This window comes from Phallusia mammillata, chromosome 6 (genome assembly GCF_965637545.1).
Source record: "Phallusia mammillata chromosome 6, kaPhaMamm4.hap1.1, whole genome shotgun sequence".
Taxonomy (NCBI): Eukaryota; Metazoa; Chordata; class Ascidiacea; order Phlebobranchia; family Ascidiidae; genus Phallusia; species Phallusia mammillata.
The window spans coordinates 5,771,923-5,794,811 of NC_137257.1; the positions used below are offsets into that span (position 1 = coordinate 5,771,923).

The 22,889-nt window shown below is 34.4% G+C and overlaps 2 protein-coding genes and 1 long non-coding RNA gene across 5 annotated transcripts; 2 read left to right on the forward strand and 1 right to left on the reverse strand.

Moving 5' to 3' along the window:
• The first annotated feature begins 1,188 nt into the window (after positions 1-1,188).
• LOC145233949 (uncharacterized) lies at positions 1,189-6,171 on the forward strand. Of its 2 annotated transcripts, XM_080098708.1 has the most exons (5): positions 1,189-1,371; positions 1,548-1,596; positions 2,297-2,502; positions 5,297-5,450; positions 5,804-6,171. In XM_080098708.1, the coding sequence occupies exons 1-5, from the start codon at positions 1,189-1,191 to the stop codon at positions 5,818-5,820; spliced, it is 609 nt and encodes a 202-aa protein (XP_079954834.1). In that variant the 3' UTR covers positions 5,821-6,171. The 2 variants fall into 2 exon arrangements, with proteins under 2 accessions (XP_079954834.1, XP_079954833.1); XM_080098707.1 differs by having other exon boundaries at positions 5,297-6,171.
• On the reverse strand, positions 1,294-2,342 carry LOC145233950 (uncharacterized). The gene is made up of 3 exons (XR_013861223.1): positions 2,280-2,342; positions 1,528-1,617; positions 1,294-1,353 (listed from the first exon to the last, which is right to left on the reverse strand). It is a non-coding gene; the product is annotated as an uncharacterized LOC145233950 (long non-coding RNA).
• A 2,254-nt stretch (positions 6,172-8,425) lies between the features above and the next one.
• LOC145232262 (uncharacterized) lies at positions 8,426-22,063 on the forward strand. 2 transcript variants are annotated; one of them, XM_080096836.1, is made up of 19 exons: positions 8,426-8,525; positions 9,835-9,920; positions 10,022-10,389; positions 10,951-11,675; positions 13,013-13,098; positions 13,172-13,511; positions 14,189-14,273; positions 15,193-15,304; positions 15,627-15,805; positions 15,891-15,952; positions 16,167-16,260; positions 16,724-16,795; positions 17,344-17,421; positions 17,930-18,065; positions 19,190-19,268; positions 19,326-19,403; positions 19,754-19,821; positions 20,207-20,229; positions 21,439-21,504. In XM_080096836.1, the coding sequence occupies exons 2-18, from the start codon at positions 9,883-9,885 to the stop codon at positions 20,220-20,222; spliced, it is 2,616 nt and encodes an 871-aa protein (XP_079952962.1). In that variant the 5' UTR covers positions 8,426-8,525; positions 9,835-9,882; the 3' UTR covers positions 20,223-20,229; positions 21,439-21,504. The 2 variants fall into 2 exon arrangements, with proteins under 2 accessions (XP_079952962.1, XP_079952961.1); XM_080096835.1 differs by lacking the exon at positions 20,207-20,229 and having other exon boundaries at positions 21,439-22,063.
• The last annotated feature ends 826 nt before the right edge of the window (positions 22,064-22,889 follow it).

Sequence of the window (22,889 nt, forward strand, 5' to 3'; positions counted from 1 at the left end):
CAGTCAAATTTTATATTTTTACAACTTATAATCTTTAAAAAACATCTTTACCAGAATACAAAACAGGTGCCTCGTACATTCCAAACTTATCTATTATCTTTAGAGCAATCTCTAAATGTGGCTAAATGACAAACTGTTGAGACCGGATTAAAATCGTTGAGTATTGATTTGCCTCGCAGGAATTAGATTCAAGAAGGTTATTTGTAGACTGCGTGTCTGATTCTGCAGGTCACAAGTCCGATTGCGTTGAGAAAATGACAACTGATAGGTTTAACGCAGAAAAACTGTTCAATCTAGTATAAAAGGAACCAGTTTGCTAAGTATGACGAATACTGGGTCGTTGTGAGATAACTTTTAGGTTTTAGTACCTGTTTTTCAGTTTCTCATTTTGGCAAAGTTTCCAAGACCAGCGGTTGTCAGTTAAAAGTCAGATTATTCATAAGAAAGATATGTGTAGACGTAATTCGTGTCCAAACTGAATGGTTGTTACGTAATTAATCCCACAACACCGCAATTCTATTTGAATAAGAAACTGACGATACCAAAATACTTTAGCAAATATAGATTTTCTGTTAGAAAATTCTGTGTACTGGTCAATTATGTTTGGCATACGTATTTTTTTTACGCTGGATATTTGTAATTAAAAAAAGCACGTGTGAGATAACTGATTAGTTTGAAATATTTTTTGGAATATTTTGGTAAGAATCACAAGATGGGCAAAAATTGAAAACAGGCCTCTCAAAAATATTTTGTAATATCTCTGCATTATTAAAACCTATTACCCAAAAAAATTGCTAGTTGAACTTTTCTTTACTGTTTTTAATCGTTATTGCTTGTTTTCAAAACAAACGGTAGCTGGACGTAACCGTCCAACGGCCGAGCACGTTTACGTCAAGCTACGTCGTCACCTTATATAATTCTCGCCCAGAAAGAGCTAATATGGCGAAGGTCAGGCCGAGGGCTGTAAATTTTTCATGAGTTTGCTGGATAATGACGTTGCAATCATTTAAAGAGGTTACATTTTTAACCACTTTTATGTTAACTACATTGAAATATGTATTTCTTATTTTTCACTTACATGTATTTTAACCCCTGTGTGTTTTAAGGACAGAAATGCATCAATAGAATCTTTTATTCTGTGCGGGAAATGGAAGCAATGCGACAGAGTCCTTATGTTAACGGCATAAAATGAAAATATATTTCACGATTGCTCTAATCAACATGTGTATTGTCGTCATCGGTTCCCACAAACTGCCACAAACGTCCACTCAGCTACTACAGGACGAGCGTGAGGCTGCAAATGTTCAAAATCTTCGACTTCAATTAATGAGAAGGTTCCGAAATTCTCGAGTCCTTTTAAGAAAATGGAAGGTAAAAAACTGATATTTTGTTTTATCTTTATGACATTTGGCAAAATATTTGTATACAATATTTCAAAAATTTGCTGAAAAAACGTGCTGCGGAACGAAATTGTTTTCACCTACGCAGCCATTTTTGTGCTAATTTTGCTACTTGCTTTGCATTAACCTTTTCCCGCATTTTTTCAGGGGCATTCTTCTGATGGTTGCTTGGTGACAGTGACTTGGCCACAGGCAAGTACTTGACTGTTTCATCCTGCTACATTAAAAAAATAAATACGTTTTTTACTTTGTTTCAAACTTTTTTTTAACTAAAATTTCCAGAAAAACTGTTCTGAAAAACTGTTCTGTTCTTTCTGTTCTGTTCTTCAAAAAACTGTTCTTGAAGTTGCAATAATTTGTTATTTTATTTCCAACAGCAAATATTAGTCCTTCGCTGCAAGTTTAGAAATTAATTATTTTTTTTTCAACTGAATATGACTGAAGAACTTGTCATAACGTTTATTTTAAATATCCCATTTTGTCTTAATCACTTTTTTCCTAGTAATCTTTGCCAAGCGGCAGCCAAATTTTTTTCAGGCTTAATATTTTTTCGGGATACATTTAAAAGTTATACATTGCCAAGAAAAACAGATTTTGCGAGTTACAACACATAGGGCAGCAACCTTTTTTTGCATTGCAGACCGGTTTGAAACTGTTTTTTTTTTTATCACGGACCGGCCTTAAAAAGCACACAAATATTCTGCACTGAAAACTACAGTTATTACAACGAGCAAGTTTTATGCGGCCCGGTACCGAACCCCTGAAATAGGGTATAGCAACAAATTTTTTTTTGCAAACACACAATATTAAAGTTGATTATGAATTTCTATAGTAATATTAAAAAGCTTTAAAAAATTTAATTATTTAGTATTTACAAACCGGTATATTGCAGGCAGAAAATGTGCGGCAAGATTCCACTTCGAACGTTCCAATCTTAACGCACTTGCAGTTGTCTCTTCATGCTCTAAAATCTCTGATGACGCAATGCTCGAACACGTCATCAAGTACGCCTGCTCATATTTCTTCAAGTTCAAGAACGAATTCTTCAAATTTCTTTCACTACTTACGCCACGTCGAGGAATACCTTCGTCGCTACGCACAGGTTCTTTAGTTTGTAATTACTAACTGTAATTAAGTTTGTTTATTTATGAGATATTTATTATTTTTTTCACTGCGATTCGAAACCACACTGTAAAATTTGAAGGTTGTAATAATCCACCCCAGGGTGGAAATTTGTGAAAAATGGTGGTAAATTCCACCATATTTTGAAAAAAGGTGGAAATAAAACTCCTAAGCGTGGAATTTTCCACCAACACCAACATCGTGAGGTTTCAAGCGTTGAAATTTCCACCCTCGGATGCTGAAAGCGTGGAGTAAGCCACTCCACCCCAACACATAGAGTGGAATTTTCCACCGTGTGGTGGTTAAGGTGGGCATTTCCACCCTCTGGCACAAAAACACATGTTTTTTTCAACGTGGAATTTTACACCCTTTAAACGTGGAGAATACCACGCATACTTAAACGACATTAATATTTAAATTAGTAATATTTATTTGTTAAATTCGATCACTACAAAAAATATTCCAACGTCAAGATGTTTGTGGCAGCGTCGCGTTTGTGAAACGTCGCTACATACAGACAGAAATTGAATTTCGGCAAATGCTAAACACATGTCAGTAAATATTGCAACCAGGGAAGCGGACAAGCCGTTCCAATTAACAAATCCAGTAAAATTGTAATGGCATTAATTCGCACTCGCAATGCCACTGCGCTGTTCAATCGTTTGAAGTTATCGCGCCATCGACTTTGAAGTTAAGACGACGCTCTGATTGGTTGATAGTAAAAGGAGGTCATAATTTAATAAGGAGCGAACAATAGGCACCAGTTTGGGCGGGATTTCAGCACAGCAGGAGGAGACACTTTTCAGCAGAGGTGTAAGTCCGGTTCGGGCTTGGGTCTCTTCAAGAAACAGGCTTGATTCTGGCCTGACATTACACTCTGTGTCAGTATTTTTTGAATAAATTTAACTAGCTAAGTAGCCAGTTGCTGGACCTGACCTAATGTCAAACAGCTCTAAAACGCTATGTTTAAGACCAATATCTATTGTGTTTGTTGTATTGGTCTTTTCTGAGGCAATATATAGGCCTGTCAATCAAACTTTCGGGCCTAAAGGGGTTCGGGTTCGGGTTCGGGCCGGGTTCAGGCTCCAATTTCAGGCCCTTTTACAACTCTGCATTTTGTATTAGTTTTTTGTTGTTGAACATTGAATATGAGACTTTTGGGGCTCGAAACATTCTGAACTATATATACCACGGAACAAGTATGCGTATGCGTCCATCTACTAGACAGCCTTTTTATCATTTAGGAATACTTTAGCAATTACCGATTCTGGACTCAATGAAATTTAAATAATGTAAACAGGGTGTAGTTAAAAAAACATTTTTGCGTGTCGTTAGGTGATCGTGAAATCGTTGGGTAGAGAACCACTGTGTTAAATTTTTTATTGCTCTTTAGCCACACCAGTTGCAAAAACTGTGCAATCAATAAATACAAAAATGGTGTCCTGATTATTGCATCAGCAACTTTGACAATTTGATCATTTCATTGAAAATGCAAATCTAATATCGACAAGAAGAAAATTATTTTTTGAGCAAAATTGGCACAGTTATTCTCAGAAATATTGTAGATGTATATAAAAATGCCAAAATCTCAATTCGTTTTATGGTAGAATGCACATCAAAGGCACACATAGACTTAGTTAAGATCATCAGTGTGTTGTTATAAAATAAGTCCACACAGTTAATAGGATTGACAAACCCTTGGAATAAAATAGCCTACGTTCAGGAACGCTTTCGAAACAGCTCAATATCGACTACATTTTCGAAATTTGTAGTCGTACAAGTCTCAACTGGCGCTGTGTCCAAAAATATCAAATCTTCGCGTCAGTAAAACAATGTATTTGGAACTTAGATCTGATTTCCAACCAGTTTTTAAGCTGACACTTTGACCATTTCGTGACATTTTAGAGGAACTGGTACCATCACGGCTATTCTCGGAAAACCGATAACTATTAAAACATGCGACGCAAAGCCAAAATATAGATGACATTTAATCAAACTGCTGGAATCCTCAAAATATTTTAAGCTAGGCAAGTTGCATGATCGATATATATATATGCGTATATGAAGCAAGGTGACTTATCTACCCGGTCAATTTTTAACGGATCAGTTACTGATTGGGGCACGACTATATCGACCTCTTGGTTCCAAAATACTTCAGTCTCGCTGGTTTCTCAGTATTGGGATCTTGATTGATTTTTCAGCATTGATGATTAATGTTCTATGTCCTGCGTGTGCGTATGTGACTTTTGCTTGTTATGTTTGCTTATATTGACCAGACACTGTTATCTAACGTTCACGATTTTCCGCTGCTTTTGACCATGAAATTTTAATCAGCCGGCTATATATTTTCGGAGAAACGTTTAGAGAAACAACTTTTAGACAGCAAAGTTATTGTTAGCAGATTCCTAAGTTAAAACTATAGTTGCGTTGTTTATTTTGGTACCAGCAGGGTCGGAAAGTGACTTTTAAAAGTTGAAATGATTTTGAAAAACATTTAACAGCGTTCACTGATCTAAATATTACTTTTGCTTGTATATGACGCTTACATGTATATTACTATGATTTTTATAAGATATTACGCTTGTTTCTAAGGAACTGAACTCAATTAAGTTTTCACCTTATCTCTGGTATTTTAGAGTATTCGTTTTATTTTACATAAAAAAGTAATTCTGAACTTGAATTGGAAAATACAAGATAAAAACCAAAACAGTTTTTAAGACATTCTGTTTTTTTACTTCACTACATTTAAACGTTTTTCTTTATTTTGTTTCAAGGTCCATGCCTCAGCGACATCGTCATCACCAACGTCATCATTGACGTCACGCACGTTTAGCGGTCGTTGCGTCAACCACCTTCATGATCACGTGAACCGCTTGCTGCGCTTGTCGCATAATAGCCACCATAGAAATCACCACGTCAATATTGAAGGTCATGACCTCTCCAAGTTGCTTGATCGTAATTTAGCAAAGTGTCGATGACGTATGTAGTGCAGTCTGTTGCTATGGCAACGCTGACATAGTATGAAGATAAGAGCGTTTCTCTTTCCGCTATTGCAATGCAATGTAGGCAATTCCCGTTATTTTTTCACTTTTGAGGCATATGTACTGCTTGCAAACATACAATATGCAAAGCTGTTTTGCTGCTTAAATAACACCACTTACCGAAAACCAATGCATGCTCTGTTAAATTAAAGATTGGAATCTTTAATTTCTACTAAACAGTCTGATTTAATGCAATACTCACATTTCACACTAAAACAACAATTTACCTGTTGTTTTTAGAAATTGCTAAGTGTTGACTTGGATAGCCAACCATCCAAAGGCAAGATGCTTGGCGGTGCACAAAACAAACTTGCTGCTATTCCTTATTGTTGTTATTTTTATTGTTGTTACTGTGGTTGTTGTGTTTTTAATATAAGGCCAAAATTGTTACCCATCAAGGCCTTTGAAGTAAGATTATCAAGAACAAAGCAGTAAAACAGGTTTCAAAACAAATAATGACTGCTTGTTATAATTGTTACGTAACAGTTAAGTATGTTCATCGTCATGTCGCAGCTCATTAATATTGTGGTAAGTTATTGTCACATTTAGGCAAAAGTTGTATTGTGTTGTGCTTTTTATCATCTGAATAAAAACAGTATTTTAAGTGGTTTAGAAACCTTTTTAGTTCTTTTTACGCAGCCGTTTTTCTTTTTGACTGGCTGTAAACCTTGATGGTAGCAGTGCCACAGCGTCACCTAGCAGAATAAAAATCGTTTTTTAATTTACATAAAGAGTCGCTCTTACCATATTTTAGTGCGGGTTTCCGGCGCATTGTGGTTATTGGGTTAAATCGTTCTCTTTTCGAAATAAAACAATATGCACGTTTGCAAATTACACCTATATACCAAAAACTGTCAACAAACGAAAGTACATTATGTTATCTTAAACTTGCAATAAAATAAAATAAGGGCAGAGTCATAAAAAAGTTCCTATAAAATAATTTTGTACCAACTTTATAAATACATCTTTAAACAGTGCCTATCTGTTAGTTTTGATCAGCCTAACACAAAAAAAATAAGTAAAAAAAATCAGAAAAATTAAGTGTGAAAAACATCGAAGTGTGAAAAAACACCGGTTGAGTGATCACAGATGTTGGAAATTGTTCATGCATAGCAATGTTTGTTTTTTGCATCAGATGATCAGACACAACAAGTCCAAGTTCGTTTCTGTTTGTTAGAGTCTGGACTTAAGTCTCAACGTTTCGGCAGTTCTTTAGCCAGGTTTGTGAAAATTGTAAAAAAACGGAAAATCGCAATATATAATGAGCTTCAAATTTTTGGTATTGGTTGAAATTTTCGTTATAATATTTCTTTGTCCTAAACCAGGGGTGGTCAACCTGCGGCCCGCGGGCCACATGCGGCCCTTGATTAAAGGTTGTGCGGCCCGCAGAGACACTTGGACTTCAAATGTACTGGCAAACGAGTGCAATTATTACATATTTTTGAGCAGATTAGTGCGCCTGGTGCTATTTTTCTGCGACCTGACAATATGCAGCGAGAATCAAATGCGAATTTTACTTGTAGTAAGGCATTTTTGGTATGCAACGAAGTAAAATCACCTTGTGCCATATAAAGGTGCGACCCGCAATCTAATTATTGCAATTGTATTTGGCCCCACAGTGACAAAGGTTGCCCACCCCTGTCCTAAACTGTTTAAAAACTCTTTATTTTGCTGACATTTACAGTGCTTCTTCGGTAATAATCTTTCTTACATTGGATACTTTATACTGCCTGTAAAGACTTTAAATAATGTTTTAATGGTGTATGTTTCGTGGTAAAAAAGGTCAAGTGCCATAATCGCACAATAGTCGTTTTTTTCATTGGATTTTACTCTTGTATTATCTTTGATAAAAAGTTTCAGTAGCACAAGTTCATCTTTTAAAATAACAAACTTCCTAGAAACAGATACAGGTCAAGTTGCTAAACAATAAAGTATAATATAATTTATAATTTGTATCGTTAGCTTTTAGTTTCCTTTCTGAAATACATTTCGTTTTTCAGTTCTTTGCAGTTGATTAATTTAATTAGCCTTAGTGAAAAGTATGGGAATGTTTTTTGTGAGCAATAAAGTTTTAACATTTTTGTCAAAGAACACTGCCACTGATTGTGCGGATATTTTGGGTCATAAAAAACTTTTTATAGCACTGTTTATTTAAATCATAAAAACTAAGACATTGTCAGAAATCCAACTATTTTTATTTGCAATGTATGCCATTCAACTATGTCAAGTGAAAACATATTAAAATGATAAACCCTAAAACTTGTTTTGTAAAAAAATGTGTATGTATTGTTAATGGGTTTATATACAGCGCTAACTGCTAAGCTTTTGTTGTGAAATCTTATTATTCACTGCAAGGAAGCTTTTCAGAGCATACCAAGATAACTTGTTTTTTTACACAGAGAAATATTACCAATAACAAATGCTGGGATAAAGTATTTGCCTCATTGTGTTATTAATTGGCAAAATTTGTTTTAAAATTACGTAAAGTGTAAATACTTTTTTCTAATGGCATGAAGTCGAGGTTACCATATCTTCTTTATTTTAAAGATTTGTCCTCATTTGGAAGTAATCTCCCTTCAATTTGGTTGCTTTCCTATTTTGTTTTAGTTAATGCAACGCTAAGTACATTTGTTTATCCTGCCCTATATCATAAATACCTACTCTCATTCAACACACAATTTGTCAGCAAAGATATTAGCACAAAAAAGTAGCTAGGACAGTAGGCAAGGACTATTGTGTTGTTTAAGTATCTCATATTTATTGGCATAAACTGTTTTAGAATATTTAAAATTTTACCCCTTAAAATTTCTTCGTTTAATTTTTGATGTGAAAAATCTTAAATCGAAATTAAAACTTACAAAATAACTTTTTTTGAAGAAATTTATTTAAACTGTACATATATTTATGCTGATTTTCTGCTGCTACTTGTGAAAAAGACCAACAAGCTGCTATTTATTATTAGGTAAGTTGTTTTGCATTGTACTGTCATCAATATGTTTATACTTTTATAAGACTTTAAGTTTAGGTAACAGAATATATATGAGAAAAATGAAATCAATCAAGCATTTTTTCTTCATATTTTTAAATTTGTGAATTTTTTTTTCAAAAGTTGACAAAACACTTTGAAACAATATATATGTATACAATTACATACCCACAACAATAACCAGTTGTATCTAAACAGATTTGCTGAATAGTTGTGTAATTAGATCTCAGGCTTTACAATTCTGGAGATGTGTTGGAATTTAGTGAGCTCTTGTCCTATGGGACTTGAGTCATTTAAACTTTTTGTAAATTTCTGCCTGGGCTGATAGCATCAAGCCGTTTTTTTTACAGGAAAGGGAATAGAGTGCCTAGAAGTGCTATTGTAAATATGGTGCAATGCCATTTGTACGAGGGTACACTGTTAAGTACCCCTTAGTGCTCCACAGGTCTTCAATTAGCTAATGCCTTTGTGGTTATCACATCAAGCGCATTTAAACTTTTGAGCAATGCTTGAAATGGACGTTTGATGCTCATTGTCAGTAATAAATTTAAAATTGATATCAGGAATTTAGTCTTAGATAGCAGAGATACCAGGTTTATGGCCTACAACTTAACGAGGGCCAATAAATCACCGAAAAACTGTTTGATCATTCAGTAATGGAATATTGCTGTAGTCATAATTCACACCAAAGCAGACAGCAAACATGGGCGTATGCTCATTGACCAGCAAAATATTTACTGTGGTGAGTCTGAGGTTACGCTTAAGCAAACAAATTGAGGACCTTATGAGCTTTAATTTAAATTGCTATCTCAAGGACCTAAGATGTCGGACAATGAAAAAAAGTCTTGAGACAATATTTAACTTGTCAACGCGCAAGGTAGTTGTAAACTTTATTGCAACAGAAAAAACTTTGTCCGTGGGGTCGTACAGGCATAATCGAGGCATCAAAGCAACATATTGTTTGTTAGGCAGAGATTTGGAATTTTTTAATATAGGTTAATCAAAAAAAAGAGAGTGATGATGTAGGTTAAGTGAGGTTTTTTAGATTCCTGTCAGTTGTACTAGATGTTTTTGTGCACAGACTGTTACTTAGGTGTTACAGTTTGAAAACACTATAATATTTAAGTTATTGTTTTACTTTGTTACAGATTGTAGTTGTTTTTTTGTGTTTCAAGCTTATATGTAACATTCACAATGGGTAAGTTGTGCATGTTGGTAATAAATATTCACATTATTAGAAACTCATGACACATTATGGCATTAAGTAAAATTGTGACTATTTCAGACACTTCATGGATTTCAGTGTTACATCTTTCTGAAGGGCTGCCTAAATATGAAGACATCTGTAAAGTCAAGAATACCACATGGAAAGTATGTAAAATCACATGATTTTTTAAAAAATAATGTTTTCTAAGAAATAATGTTTTTACAATAAACAAGCAAATTGTAATGATTGTTTTGTTGTAAAATAGATCAACGAAAGGTACTGGGTTACCCGTACCAACTAGACTTCCACATCCAAAGTCCAGACTTAAATCGAGCACAAATCTCCGTAGCAAGCAAACCAAGTCACCAACTCTTGCACCAGAAGAGACAAACAACAATTTAAAAGCTAACTCTGAAGACAATCTAAACAACATAGCTTTTATTTGCTCTCCTAAACCAACTGAACATTGTGATCAGAACGGTAACGGAAGTACCCCTTTCACTGAGTCTTTGAGTCCAGGATCTGCAGCCGCTGATAAAAGTTTTGTTGAAAGACTTGAATTTGATGACAACTGTGACGTTTTGTCTCTTTCATCAGCAGGTCCTTCACCTGTTAAGCTACTTGACACTGAAGGTAAACTACCTTTTTTGACACTCTGAATTATCTCTTAAGTTTTCACACTGGAAAAACTTAAAATATTTTGCAAACAACATTTTGTTTGTATGTTATATTTTATACATTGGTTAGTTTGGCTTTTAACATTATTTAAATACAATCATAGGATTGTTTTTTACACGAATTTCGAAAACAGTGGGATTGGAAATAAACCATTTTAAAATATGTGTTTTTGTCGGGGTTGCGGAATTGGTTAACAATTTTCCAAATCTGACCCCATTTAAAAAAAATTCTGATTACAGAATTTTTCCAACTCCAACAAAAAACAAAGTTGCCCGTGCACAATTATTACTGTTTTTGTCAACAAAGTTAGCAAAAAGTTTGAGTGCACCAAAAAATCATTGCTCAGATTCTATCATATTTCATAGTGACATTAAAATGTTTGACTCCTTCCTCTTAAACCCGTTTTTTGTCACTTAAAAGTTGAAACTGTGTAATTTTGTTTCATGGGTTTCAAAGCCCAATAGTTCTAATGTAACAGATAATATTGGAAGTTTAATAAATTTTCCATTTTTTTAGATTTAATCAGCTACAACAGTGTTGACAACTTGGACAATTCCAATTCATCGCTCGTAGACAATTTTGACACTTATAGCCTCGAAGGTGATTTTCAAAACAACTGGACAAATCCAGTGATCGACAATTTCGCCCCCGATCTTGTTGCATTCCGTCGGTTTCAAGAGGTACTACATCCTTCCCCCACTTCAGGAAGATCTAGCCCAAGCAGTGAAAAAGACGCCATTCCAAACAAAGGAAGATTGCCTTTACCATCAGCAACTGTTGTAAAGACAAACAGTTTATTACGACCAAGCAAAAAGTTTCCCACGCAAAAAACGACCAGCGCAAAGTCAAACTTAAAACCGAAAGCAGCATCTAAACTGCGCTCAAAATCAGAGACAAAGACATTTGGGAAACAAAATAAAGTCAATTTGCCGGGAAAGCAGTTACATATTTCACCATCTAACGCAATGGATTATGTACGAAAAATCACTGGAGTACCTGCAAACACACCAGAAGTTTCCCAAGCGCCCAGGCGACGCTCGCGAGGTGTTAATGAGACACACAACAGTGCAATGCATAGATACAATGGCAAGGTAGACTTGAGCGATAAATTGAATCGGAAAATATCAAGCAGTTCTGGTTCAGTTGCTTCCAAAAACAATGGGAAATGGTCAACAGACATTGATTCAGCGATGAACGTCCCACGGAGGAATTCTAAAGTCTTGTCACATGATAGTGCAAATGTAAGTACGGCTAAAGATTATGAGCATTTTATTCCCTTTTGTAGATTAGCCATTATAAGAATGTGTTATCATTGCTATAATGTTTAATGTTTTTTTCATCTCTCCACATTCCGCAATACTTAAGAGGCAGATATTGTTTTTGTCCGTATTTTTTAAAATTTAATGCTGTTTTTTTTCAACTGTTTGTTGAAAAAACAAAGTGCTTAAAATAGGTTTACCAGATGTCTGAAATTTCCTGGACATGTCCGGAATTAAGGCGTAAAATCTGTTTGGCAATAAATTTTAAAAACACTCTTAATGTCCGAAATTTTAATGCCATGTAGCTTCAACTACAATAGTTACCACAATTCTTTTTAAAAGAGGACTAAATGGTTTACATTAAATATAACAGTTGTCTGTGCCAATTTTGATATGCACCCTACTGTGTATATCCATGCGACTATCCGTCTTAAAAAACTAACAATATTCTGTTGAAAGGGCCGTATCTTGTAAAACTTTCTGTTTTGTAACTTGTTTAGAAACAAAACTGAGTTTTTTATCTCTGTGATAGTAATGACATTTTATGAAAATGGCATGTTTATCCTTGCAAACTCCAAAATGTGAAATTTATAAAACCCTTTCTAGTTACCTTTAAAACAAATAGATACTTTGGCTCCATTTAGCTGTTTGCAAAGTAAGGTTATAGTCCAATACACAAAGCTAGGCCCAAAGGGCAAACAAAATACCAGCTCCCTGTTATTTATACTTTTTTGTCAGTTTTATGTTCATTGTGTGTTCAAAGCCCTTGGGAGGTTTCAAATTATTCATTAGAGCAGCCATTTCTTTCCCCTCGTTAATTGCGGTCACTGACACCTCCCTAATCAATACACCTTGGAGCAATAGTGCAAGCAAAGGTTTTGAAAGAACAAAATATGTGCAGGACCTCTTAAAAACTAATTTCGTTTTCAAAATACAGTCGTTTAACTTGGAAAAAAAAACTTTTAAGTTGAACTTTGGAATTGTACCAAAAACCTAAGTTTTATATACCTCAAAAGGAATACTTTTATGTTACCCTGAGTGTTTTTTAACTCTCATTTAAAATAAAATTCTCTGCTCAAATTTACAAGCCAGTATCTGTGCATAAAACACCACAATGTTTTGACAATTACTGTTGTCCTCATCTGGTGAAACAAAAGCAACAGAAGGGAAGTAACTTGTGTTGTGATGCTTTATACGCAGATATTGTCTTTATTTTGGGGGTTTTATTGTAGAAATGGGTTTGCACTTATGGTAGTTTAATGGGGTTCACCACGGAACTGACTTTTTGTCTTACCTTATTTATTTTGTTAACTTTTTAGCCTAGTTCAGAAGGGACGTCAGCCAGAGCTGATCGCAAAAAGCAATATCAGGAATCCAGAGTCAAACACGACTCATCAGAAAACAGGTAAAGCACTTTTTTCACTTAGGACCAATGCTTTCTTGCTGTAAATTGTTGTTACATTTGTTCGTTGTGGCAGATTTTCCAAAACCACCCCCACAGCGGCAAGCAAAGTCGGATGTAAAAGTCCTAAAATTGTTCGTCCTGTCATGCGGCCACTGAAATCCAATCTAGCCTCTGACAATGACCACACGATGGCAGATGAGCAAGCAAAAGCAAGTCCACATGAAGATAACGACGATCAAAGTGACAGTGAAAATGAGGAAAAACTAGACAATTTTCTTGCACAGAAAAGTGATGATGATTTGTGGACTGGAAGGTTAAGAATCCGTCGGTCGAGCGTTCCTGCGACATCTGCCAATGAAGTGAAACCTGTCGGTCGACGGCCCAGAAGAAGGGCTTCAGAACATTTTTCAAAGGTGGGTAAAAGTTGTATTGAAAATGAAAATGGCACATAGTATTTCTACAAGTTTCCATCAAAGTGTTGCAGTGTACCTATATGTTTTTGTAACAAAGAAATATGTTTCATACACAAAATAAAACTGAATGTTTAAAACAACTGAAGTAATTATTACGACAACATGGTTAAAGATTTAATTATTTGCCAAATACGGCTCTGCATACTGAAACATGCTTTAATGATTAGGAAAAATCCATCACTGTTGCTTTTGTTATGCGGTGACAAATGTATTTTTAATGAAAAGCGTCATGATTATATCGCAAAACTTTGCAAAAAATGCAGCATCGGCTACAAATGCGTCATGCTAAGCAAAGATTCAAATTGAATCACCAAATATGGTCACGATGATTTAATGTCGTTCGAGTTCAGTAATCAAAAACTGTTGACCGAAACATGCGAACCATTTCAGTTGACGCTTTGTGTTGTGGGTGAAACATCAAAATAGTTGATCTGACCGAAAATAAAATAGGCTGTATATGTCAACAGGCAGGCTGTTTTTAATTGTTAGACTGTTAAATTAGCTAAAATCAGCCTGCGTTATGTCTATTGCTCATTACAAGCAGTTCAAAGTAAGCTCTTTTGGCAATTTTAAACATTTTTGTGTGTTCTTTTTAACATGTGCTTACCTTTTTTTAGAGAATGCTCCCTGGCTACAGTGAAGAAAGCGGGTACAGCACGAATACAGCCTCTTCATCATATACTGAAGGAGATCATGCCGGAGGTTAGTAACGTTCATTCATTAATGCAATGTGTGTACCCTTGGTAAAATTGCTAAACCGTATTTACTCCATTGTAAGCCACATGTTGGGGTACTTAAAAAACAATAAAAATGCAATTAACATGTTGTGATGTTAGGAAATTAATGTACGCAGGCTAAAGAAAAATTAACTCAATTTGTAGCAAATTTTCTGAGCAAAAATATTGGCATGATATTTAAAGTGTAAGCGGCACAAACTAAGTAAAAAACTTTTAAGGTTTATAATCGAATAAATACAGTGTAAATATGGCAGACATTTAAATGCAGTCAAGTCCCAACAAACTGTACTATAATTGAAAGCTTAGCCCACTTGACCAAGATTGTTGGTTTTAACCTGTGCGTTGTTGAGTGTCAAGGGCATTTTGCCGCTCTAAATTTTACTTTTTTTATTTTGTACTGTTTAAAACTGCTTCCAATCTGCTAAACAATATATACCCGTAAGTTTACAAAAGCACAAGATTAATTTTGCATATTCTTTGCAAAGGTTCTGTAATAAAGATCTCTTTAGATCAGGGGTGGGCAACCTGCACCCCGCAGGCCACATGCGGCCCTTCATTAAAGCTTGTACGGCTGGCAGAGACGCTTGGATTTCAAAAGTACTGGCAAACGAGTCCAATTATTACATATTTTTGAGCTGATTAATGCGCCTGATGCTAGTTTTCTGCGATTTGGCAAAATATGGCTGGAATCAAATAGGAATTATACTTGTAGTTAAGCATATTTGGTAAGAAACAAAGCCAAATCACTTTGTGTGATGCACATGTGCGGCCCTCGATCCAATTTTGACATTTATAACTGGCCCTACAGTAACAGAGGTTGCCCACCCCTGCTTTAGATATACTGAGCTAAAACACATTTTAAAGTATATATTGTGTGTTTGTAGGAGATTCAGTCAAGCACGATATTGTTCGAATGCAGGAACGCTTAAAACAAAATGTACGCTACAGAGAAATTCTACAGAATCCGGAAATCGTCACCTTTGGACAATGGAGAGTGTAAGAAAAAATTGCTTTTGGACATCATTTCTTCGTATTTTTTGTGCATTTATAATGGTCAATTTAATAGTCTTGCATACTGCACCATTTGCAAACTTGCTTTAAGTTATATATATTTGTTCTTTATAGGCCAAAAATATTGTCTAGATTTTGAGATTCTATTTGTATAAGACACTGAAGTACATTTTTAGTGAAATATATATTTGTTCTTAAAAAAATTTTCAACTGATTTTAACATGGAAATAAACATTTCCCAACTTGTAATATTGAGATTGGGTAATAAACCATTATAATATCATTAACAATTTCTGATAATTTGCAGGAAAAAAGAAGGCAATTATGCTCCCGAGGAGATGTACGGTGTAACAGAAAGACAAAGGATACGATCTTCGAGCGGCAGTCTGTCACCCGTCAGAAGAATTAAAACACCAGAAAAAGAGTCAAGTGACTCGATCACTGCACAGAGATCAACAGAAGCAGTGAAACAAAACCCTGACAAAGGTCACAGAATTACTAATTAGGCTTGAATAATTAATTAGCTCCCTGCTAAACTTAAAAAATAATTTGTATCGTTGTAATGCTTTAGGTCCAGACAATTCTGACAGTCATTCAAAAGATGATGAAGAAATAAATATAAGTTCCATGGATGTGAGTATGGTTTGTAAAATAACTTTTTGACCCTTTTTGGTACAAAATCAATAGTTTCTTATGTCATTAAATTATTGATTTTCTGCCGTTTTACCAGGATCCATCCCATGTGTATTCTCTGCATGTGCAGAATTTTCAATTTGAAAACTTTTCTTTTACATTGCAGGTCATTTATTGTATATTTATGTTTAATGCCTTTTTAATTATTTGACAGAACCTTCCTAGTCTAAACAGCACTGCATTAATGGGAGATTATTCATTTGAAAGTGACGTTTTTACTCCAGAAAAGTCCAAAACGGAGTTTAAAGGTTAATTTTTTGAAGGTTTCTATACCATCACAAATAGGCAGGGTTGCAATACCATCCTTATTTCGAAGAGCAATATCTTAGTAAAATTTGTTGTCATTATTTCTAAGAAATGTCCCTGTTTTTAGCCTGAATCCTTATTTTGTCTGATTTTCAACGATTATAAGGAACAAACTTATTGAAATGACAGTCAAATCCCTGCTACAAGTAAAAGTAAACCTAGACCTGAACTGTCATAAGATGCACAAAATAATTTCTATGAACAAGGAGTTGTTGGAACAGATTGTTTCTGGCCAAAATATTGCATATGATTTGTTATGGCTTGTCTAAATTCAAAAATTGTTTAAAACATTTGTTTCGTTCCGTATGAAAATTTAAGTATTCGGATGTCCTTATTTTGGCGTGCATGTCGATGGCAACCTTGCAAATAGTACTTCATTTTTAACGCTTGATTGACACTTTTCAGACCATTCATCTCAGCACAAGAATCTTCTAACACCAAACCAGCACAGGGCTGTAAACAAACTGTTAAAAGGAGGTCAGTAAAATCGTGACCTTAATTTGTGTTGTTTGACAAGTCAATAACTAGGTGTTGCCTAGCACGTTGGTAACAATCATGTGTATATGTGAGTTTGATAAAAAGTTTCCATCACACACTAGACTAAACAATACATATTAAGTATGCTTTTGAGATAAGAAAACACATAAAAAACAAAATATAAATGCTGGAGTTTTTTCAATATTGGTGACATCTTTTATGCAGTGGTTTCCAATCTCACAAGGGTTTTTAAAACTTGAGAAGAGACATTTAGTGTAATTTTTAAATGTGTGGTTTGTAAATAGACACTTCATTCCTGGGAATATAACTTGTGAAGTCAATAAAATTCCCAATTTTTTTAAATCTTTGTATGGTTTAGCACCTACTGAATGAAAATGTTTTAAATTGTTAAGGGGGGAATTTCTCCAAAAAGGTACGGAACCACTGTTTTAATACCTTTCAAGACATTACCAATAAAAAATTATCCCAGTAAAATTCTCACAACATATAAGTCTAAACACATACCTTACTTTGACCTTGCCTTGTAGGTTTGAATGGAATGGTTGATCAATACCTCAGTGCATCTGACGTGGAGGGTTCACTACCATCAAGTCCAGTGCACAAAGGTAAATGATAGACCAATGACATAAACATGATCATACTGCTGCCCCTATCCTTATTTTCTTTGTAACCGAACATGTATACATTAAGTTTTTAGCTACCAGTAAAATTCGTAAGTGATTTTAGACGGAGTTTCAATTATTTACTTTCAATAAAATATGTTGTTTTTCAATTATTTAGTTTCGGCCCAAACTTTCTTGAATATTTGGCCCAAACTAAACTTTTTAAAGAGATGAAAAAAAAATACCAAACGTTTAATATCTCCAATTTACTCCATCTTAAATTAACTATTTGTTGTGTGTAACAAACACGAGCCATGTTGTCTGCAAAATATTCGGTGTTTTATCCTGGTTAGGCTGAATGCTTGGTTTTTATCCAAACCATTTGAGACAGGTTCGGTGCATCAGTAGTTACAGTCGTAGATTAACTTTTTTCCACCATCGTTTTGCTATGAAACACTGGAAAATTTAAGTTAGAATGATAACACACTAAAATGTATCTACTATTTAACAGGCAGACTAGCTACTGATGCCTCTAGTGGTAAGCTTGCTGAAAAGATGGATGAGATGTTGGAAGAATACAAAATAGTTCGTGGCGCTCTCGAGCAACTACACAAAGCCCTAGATGCCGAAGAAACCCAAAAGAAAAGGTAAATGTGATTTTAAGTCAATTGTGTAGAGCAAATTGTCTTAAAGAGATAAACTTGAAATTTAAACTTCTGTCTTAACAATATGCTGTCTAAGGCAGGTTGCCCAAATATCCAGTTTGCAGGAATCAACCTATGCTCATGGTGGTGAAAGATTGACCTGTCCTGTCAAATATCCCATAACCCCGCAAATTTTGAAGACAAACAAATTTCATTTAAAGACTAAACTGACAATGCCTTTTAAATAGGGAATGACAGAAAAAACAGAAAATTATTATTTGTGCTTTGATAATAAAGGATTACACTGACACATATTATTTCATGTAGGGCTGTTATCAAACAAATAATTATTTGATTATTTGAAATTTTTAATTATTTGAAAATTTATCAAATAATTTTTTACACATTTCAAATAATCAAATATTTTTTTTTATGCAGTAAACCTCGATATATGTGCTAAATCAATTTACTTGAACACATTGGTGACACTTTTATGAAATTGTGGTTACATGGAAGCACTGCAACATATGTTTTCAGGTTTATATTAATATTCAGTAACCCATTCCCCCAAAAATGTTGGACAAAAAAGCATGACAATTTACTGTTCATTCCGGTATCTGTTACACCCAGGAATAATTGAAGTTATTCAAGCAAGTAAATAAAATGTTATAGATCACAATTCATTTTAGCAAGTATCCAAGGAAGAGCTGTTGAAATAAAGTGAAAAAATTCACATGGAAACACATATGGTTTTTCCAAATTAAGGAGAATAACTGAAGCATGTCTGTATCTGTACTAATTTATTATTTTAAACAGAAAAAAAAGACGTAGCCTAGATTCAATGACTAAGACCTTACAAAATTTGTTTAGTAGCCTAATTTTAACTGTGATTTTTAATCTTTATTTAATAATGACTCTGGGCGTTGTGTATCAGGTTTTCTAAATTATTTGAGTTATTTGAAAAATTAAAAACCTTTATTTGATAACAGCCCTAATTTCATGCCCTTTTGAGTATTTTTGTCCGCTTTAAAATGGATTTAAATTTCATGAAATTTTTTTCAAATGCTTTAAAATCACATTGAGAACAAATTTTTTTTAAAAAAGATTAATTTTGACGTGTGTTGCAGGCTGGAAGGCGAAAACGAACAACTTATCAAAAAAATGGATGAACTTCACAAGGAAAACATGAGCTTGAAAAAACTTGTGGTCAGAAATTTTTATAGTGTTGTGATTATTCTTTTGCTAACTGTTACAAATTTGTAGGAGCTGCAAAAAGCAACCTACAGTCAAAAAAATGATCAAAATCCATCCAGAAGTCGGAATTCATCAAGGACAAATGATGTAAGAAATTGTTTTAGTGATAAACAATTTGTCATTGTATTGGCAAGAATTTGTGCTATTGATTTAAGCTTCAATTACGTGTTCGATACACAATTCATTTACAACATACTTGTTGAAAAATTATAAAAACGTAGTTCTAAACCAATTAAATTATTGTCAATAAGTTAACAAGTTTCTGAAATTTAATAACCATCAATTACTGCTTTCCTGAGTGATAATTTAGAGAGAATCTTAAATATTGTCACTTAATTTTGAGGGTCGAGCAATTAAATACTGAGCGCAAAGATAAAATTAAATTTACATGGTTACATTAAAAATAAATGAATTGTCATCCCTGATATTTTATGCAGACTGCCAATACAATCTCGACACAAACTGAAATCGAGAAACAGCCGACTTGGTACAAAAGTGAATTGAGGTAACTCATTTTTTGTGAAAGTAAAGGTTTTCGAGTTTGACTTTTCCAAGATGTTTACTGATTTTAACACTTTTCCTTTAAAATTTCTACATCACACCATAGTTTTGCTGTTGCATTCAAAGCATAAAATTATAAGTCTTTTTTTTTAAACTTAACTTTTTTTTAATTTTCAATTTTGGCATTTTTTCTTTTAACCAATCACTGCATGAAATACCTGAATTAATCTAAACTTACTGAGAAATGGCGATTTTTATTCGCCAATTTTATAAAAATGTTCGAATTAATTTATGCCTAATTTAAGTGTTGTTTACAAAATATAAAACAGTAACTTATTTTAATAGCACCGAAAAAATGTATCTTTTTGCTAAACAATGTTTTTTAAAAGATTTTATTTGTGTTGAGATTTGGGTAAGAAATGATTTGTGTCTTATTGTTGTTCACAGAATGTCGTGCAAATGTTTGTATGTTATAACGGAAAGGTATAACGTAAAGTCATCAGTAGATTCAATATCGAACTAATTCCTAATTCCTCATCCATATAGCAAGTAGATTATCACAACTCATTCACTAAACAATAGGCACAGGCAGAAGTAAACACACCAGTAAACAATAAAACACAATGGCTAAACCATGGGTTCACAGCCTTTTATGGTTTTCTGACCTCAAGTATTTGTGTCACTAATAGCCACCTGTGTCCATTAAGCATAAATAAAGTCTTCTTATTGTGTAATATAAAAACAGCCACCTAGTGGATGACTTAAAATCAACTTAAGAGGTCCCAGAAAGATTCCTGAAGTGGGTTCGAATCCCACTGCAGGGTAGATTTTTCTTGCCTGCGCCTTGCTATATGGGAGGCACCTTCAATGGGCCTGGCATACAGTGATATGCAACTTTAGAAGTAATATACAAAAAGGATTTTTATGTGAATATTCATGATACCACTTGTTTGTCCCATCTTTGAATAACATTTACAAACTTTACAATTTTATGCATATTTTAAAATGACAAATAGATGTGTCACAAACGAGGTTATAAATAGTAGAATATCATCATAAAATTGATAATGATATTTTAGTTACATCACAACATTTCATTGCAAAGTTGTATTATTGTATGTAGAATGTGGTGTTTTTTGTTGTCTTTTGTTTGACGAAACTGGTGAAAAATTTTACTGTTTGAATATCTAGATCTGCATTTCCCAACCTGGGCAAAATTTCTCCCTTAGAGCAGTGGATTTTAACCTTTTTTGTCCTACAGGCCATTTTAGCAACCCAGTGTAACCACTGCCTTCTCCCAAAATTTAATGTGCAACTTGCCAACATTAAAGTGCACCCTTGCTAACATCCATCCTCGATTGTAAACTTGCACTAATAGTTGGGTAACTTTTATAGGCTGCAGTTTTCAATTGAGTAAATCAAGTATGTTATTCATGTTATGTGAATTATTTCCTTAAAAAAGGTTGGGAACTACTGATCTAAACACTTTAAACTTGCTAATATTGTGAAAACGGACAATTGTTTTCTAAATTTTAGATCCAACCGTTTACCACTACTGCTAAGTGTTGTCATACAAATTTTCTTTCTTCACATTTTATAATTTTTGAAATAATTGTTTTAGCTCTGTTGGATCAGACCTGGAGTGTGCAGTTGGCCAACTTCGACAAATGAGAGACATAAAAGAGGAATTTGCCCAAAAAATCAACGACGCCGAACAAAAACTAACTGTTCTTATGTCGACCGTGAAAGGAAACAAATAGGAATAAAATCTATTTCGGGTTGCAAAAAAATACTTCCTGACCTAAAACTACATGCGCTATGTTACTAAAAATTGACACAAAAAACATCCGTGTACATATTTGAGTTGAGTTTATTTCGCTTGGTGAAAGAAAACATAGCGATGAAGCTATCTTGGTTGCCGAATACCCTTCGCAAATACTCTTACATTATCAGTGTTTGTTTTATGTGTCAGGTGGGCTTGCCTAAAAATATGTGCCATGTTGATGCCCTGTTGCAGCGTTAAACGAGCAATTTTGGTACTTTCAGTACACCTTTATGTACATATGAAAGTAGGTCTATCTATATTCGTTTGTTTAATTTATCACCTGCTTCTAATTCTGCACAGATCGTACCAGCTGCAATCTTTTTCCCCTTGTGTTTATTGCTACTGTGCTTATTTGGCGAATTACTGTGTATAGCCTCTTTACTGTTCAACAAATTTAACACGAGTTCTGTTTACTGCGTAAGTTGGTTTTCAGTAGAGCAGTGGTTGGCCACATACCTCTGAACTACTTTTTCTATCATCGCATACCACCTAAACCCTGTTCGGATGCATGGACAAAGAGATAGGCCCATTTTTCTTAACTCAGGTTGGTATAGTTCTAAACCAGCAAGGTTAGCAATTCCTAGAGCAGTGGTTCTCAACCTCATACTGATTACATACAGCCTGAAGACTTTCTCTATCATCGCATATTACCTAGACCAGTGGTTCTTAAACTTTTTTGACCGCGACCCAAATCTGAGTTTTATGAACATCTCACGACCCAAGCCTCAAACATAAAAAAATGTAACAATTTCGAGGCCACGTTGTCGCCGCATATGAGTCTGCCCATGTCAAAATGGCTGCAGGTTTAACGAGTTCGATTCGACAATACTACATAACACAACACACATTGTGGCTTTGTAGCACCATGGTCATTGATAGAAGTGAATCCCAAATCTAAAAATGTTTCCGTGTACGAATACTCATCCTCAAACGCTAACTGGTATGTATCCACGTTCAGTTTTGCATGATTAACTTTTATTCCCCGTGCTATGACGTAACAATCGCCATGTGCGTAACAGCAAAAATCAGAAGGCTATTGCCAATGATTGGTTCATTTTACTGTGCAACGTGGTCGAGTGAGGGGACTTTACTACTACAACATGGGTAAATTCGTTTGTGTTTACTTAATGCGGTAATATCGTTTGGACAGAATTGAACCACCATAGCGCGACCCATTTTTTGACAACCCAAACATGGGTCGCGACCCATACTTTGAGAACCACTGACCTAGACAAAGAGAAAGGCCT

Excerpts from the sequence above, each read along its gene's own strand:
- LOC145233949 (XM_080098707.1), top strand. The coding sequence starts at position 1,189 with ATGAAAATATATTTCACGATTGCTCTAATCAACATGTGTATTGTCGTC. Across the intron at positions 1,372-1,547 it reads TCCTTTTAAGAAAATGGAAG|GGGCATTCTTCTGATGGTTG; the intron begins GTAAAAAACTGA and ends GCATTTTTTCAG. Across the intron at positions 1,597-2,296 it reads AGTGACTTGGCCACAGGCAA|AAAATGTGCGGCAAGATTCC; the intron begins GTACTTGACTGT and ends TATTGCAGGCAG.
- LOC145232262 (XM_080096835.1), top strand. The coding sequence starts at position 9,883 with ATGAAGACATCTGTAAAGTCAAGAATACCACATGGAAA. Across the intron at positions 15,806-15,890 it reads GAAACAAAACCCTGACAAAG|GTCCAGACAATTCTGACAGT; the intron begins GTCACAGAATTA and ends GTAATGCTTTAG. Across the intron at positions 18,066-19,189 it reads GAAGAAACCCAAAAGAAAAG|GCTGGAAGGCGAAAACGAAC; the intron begins GTAAATGTGATT and ends CGTGTGTTGCAG.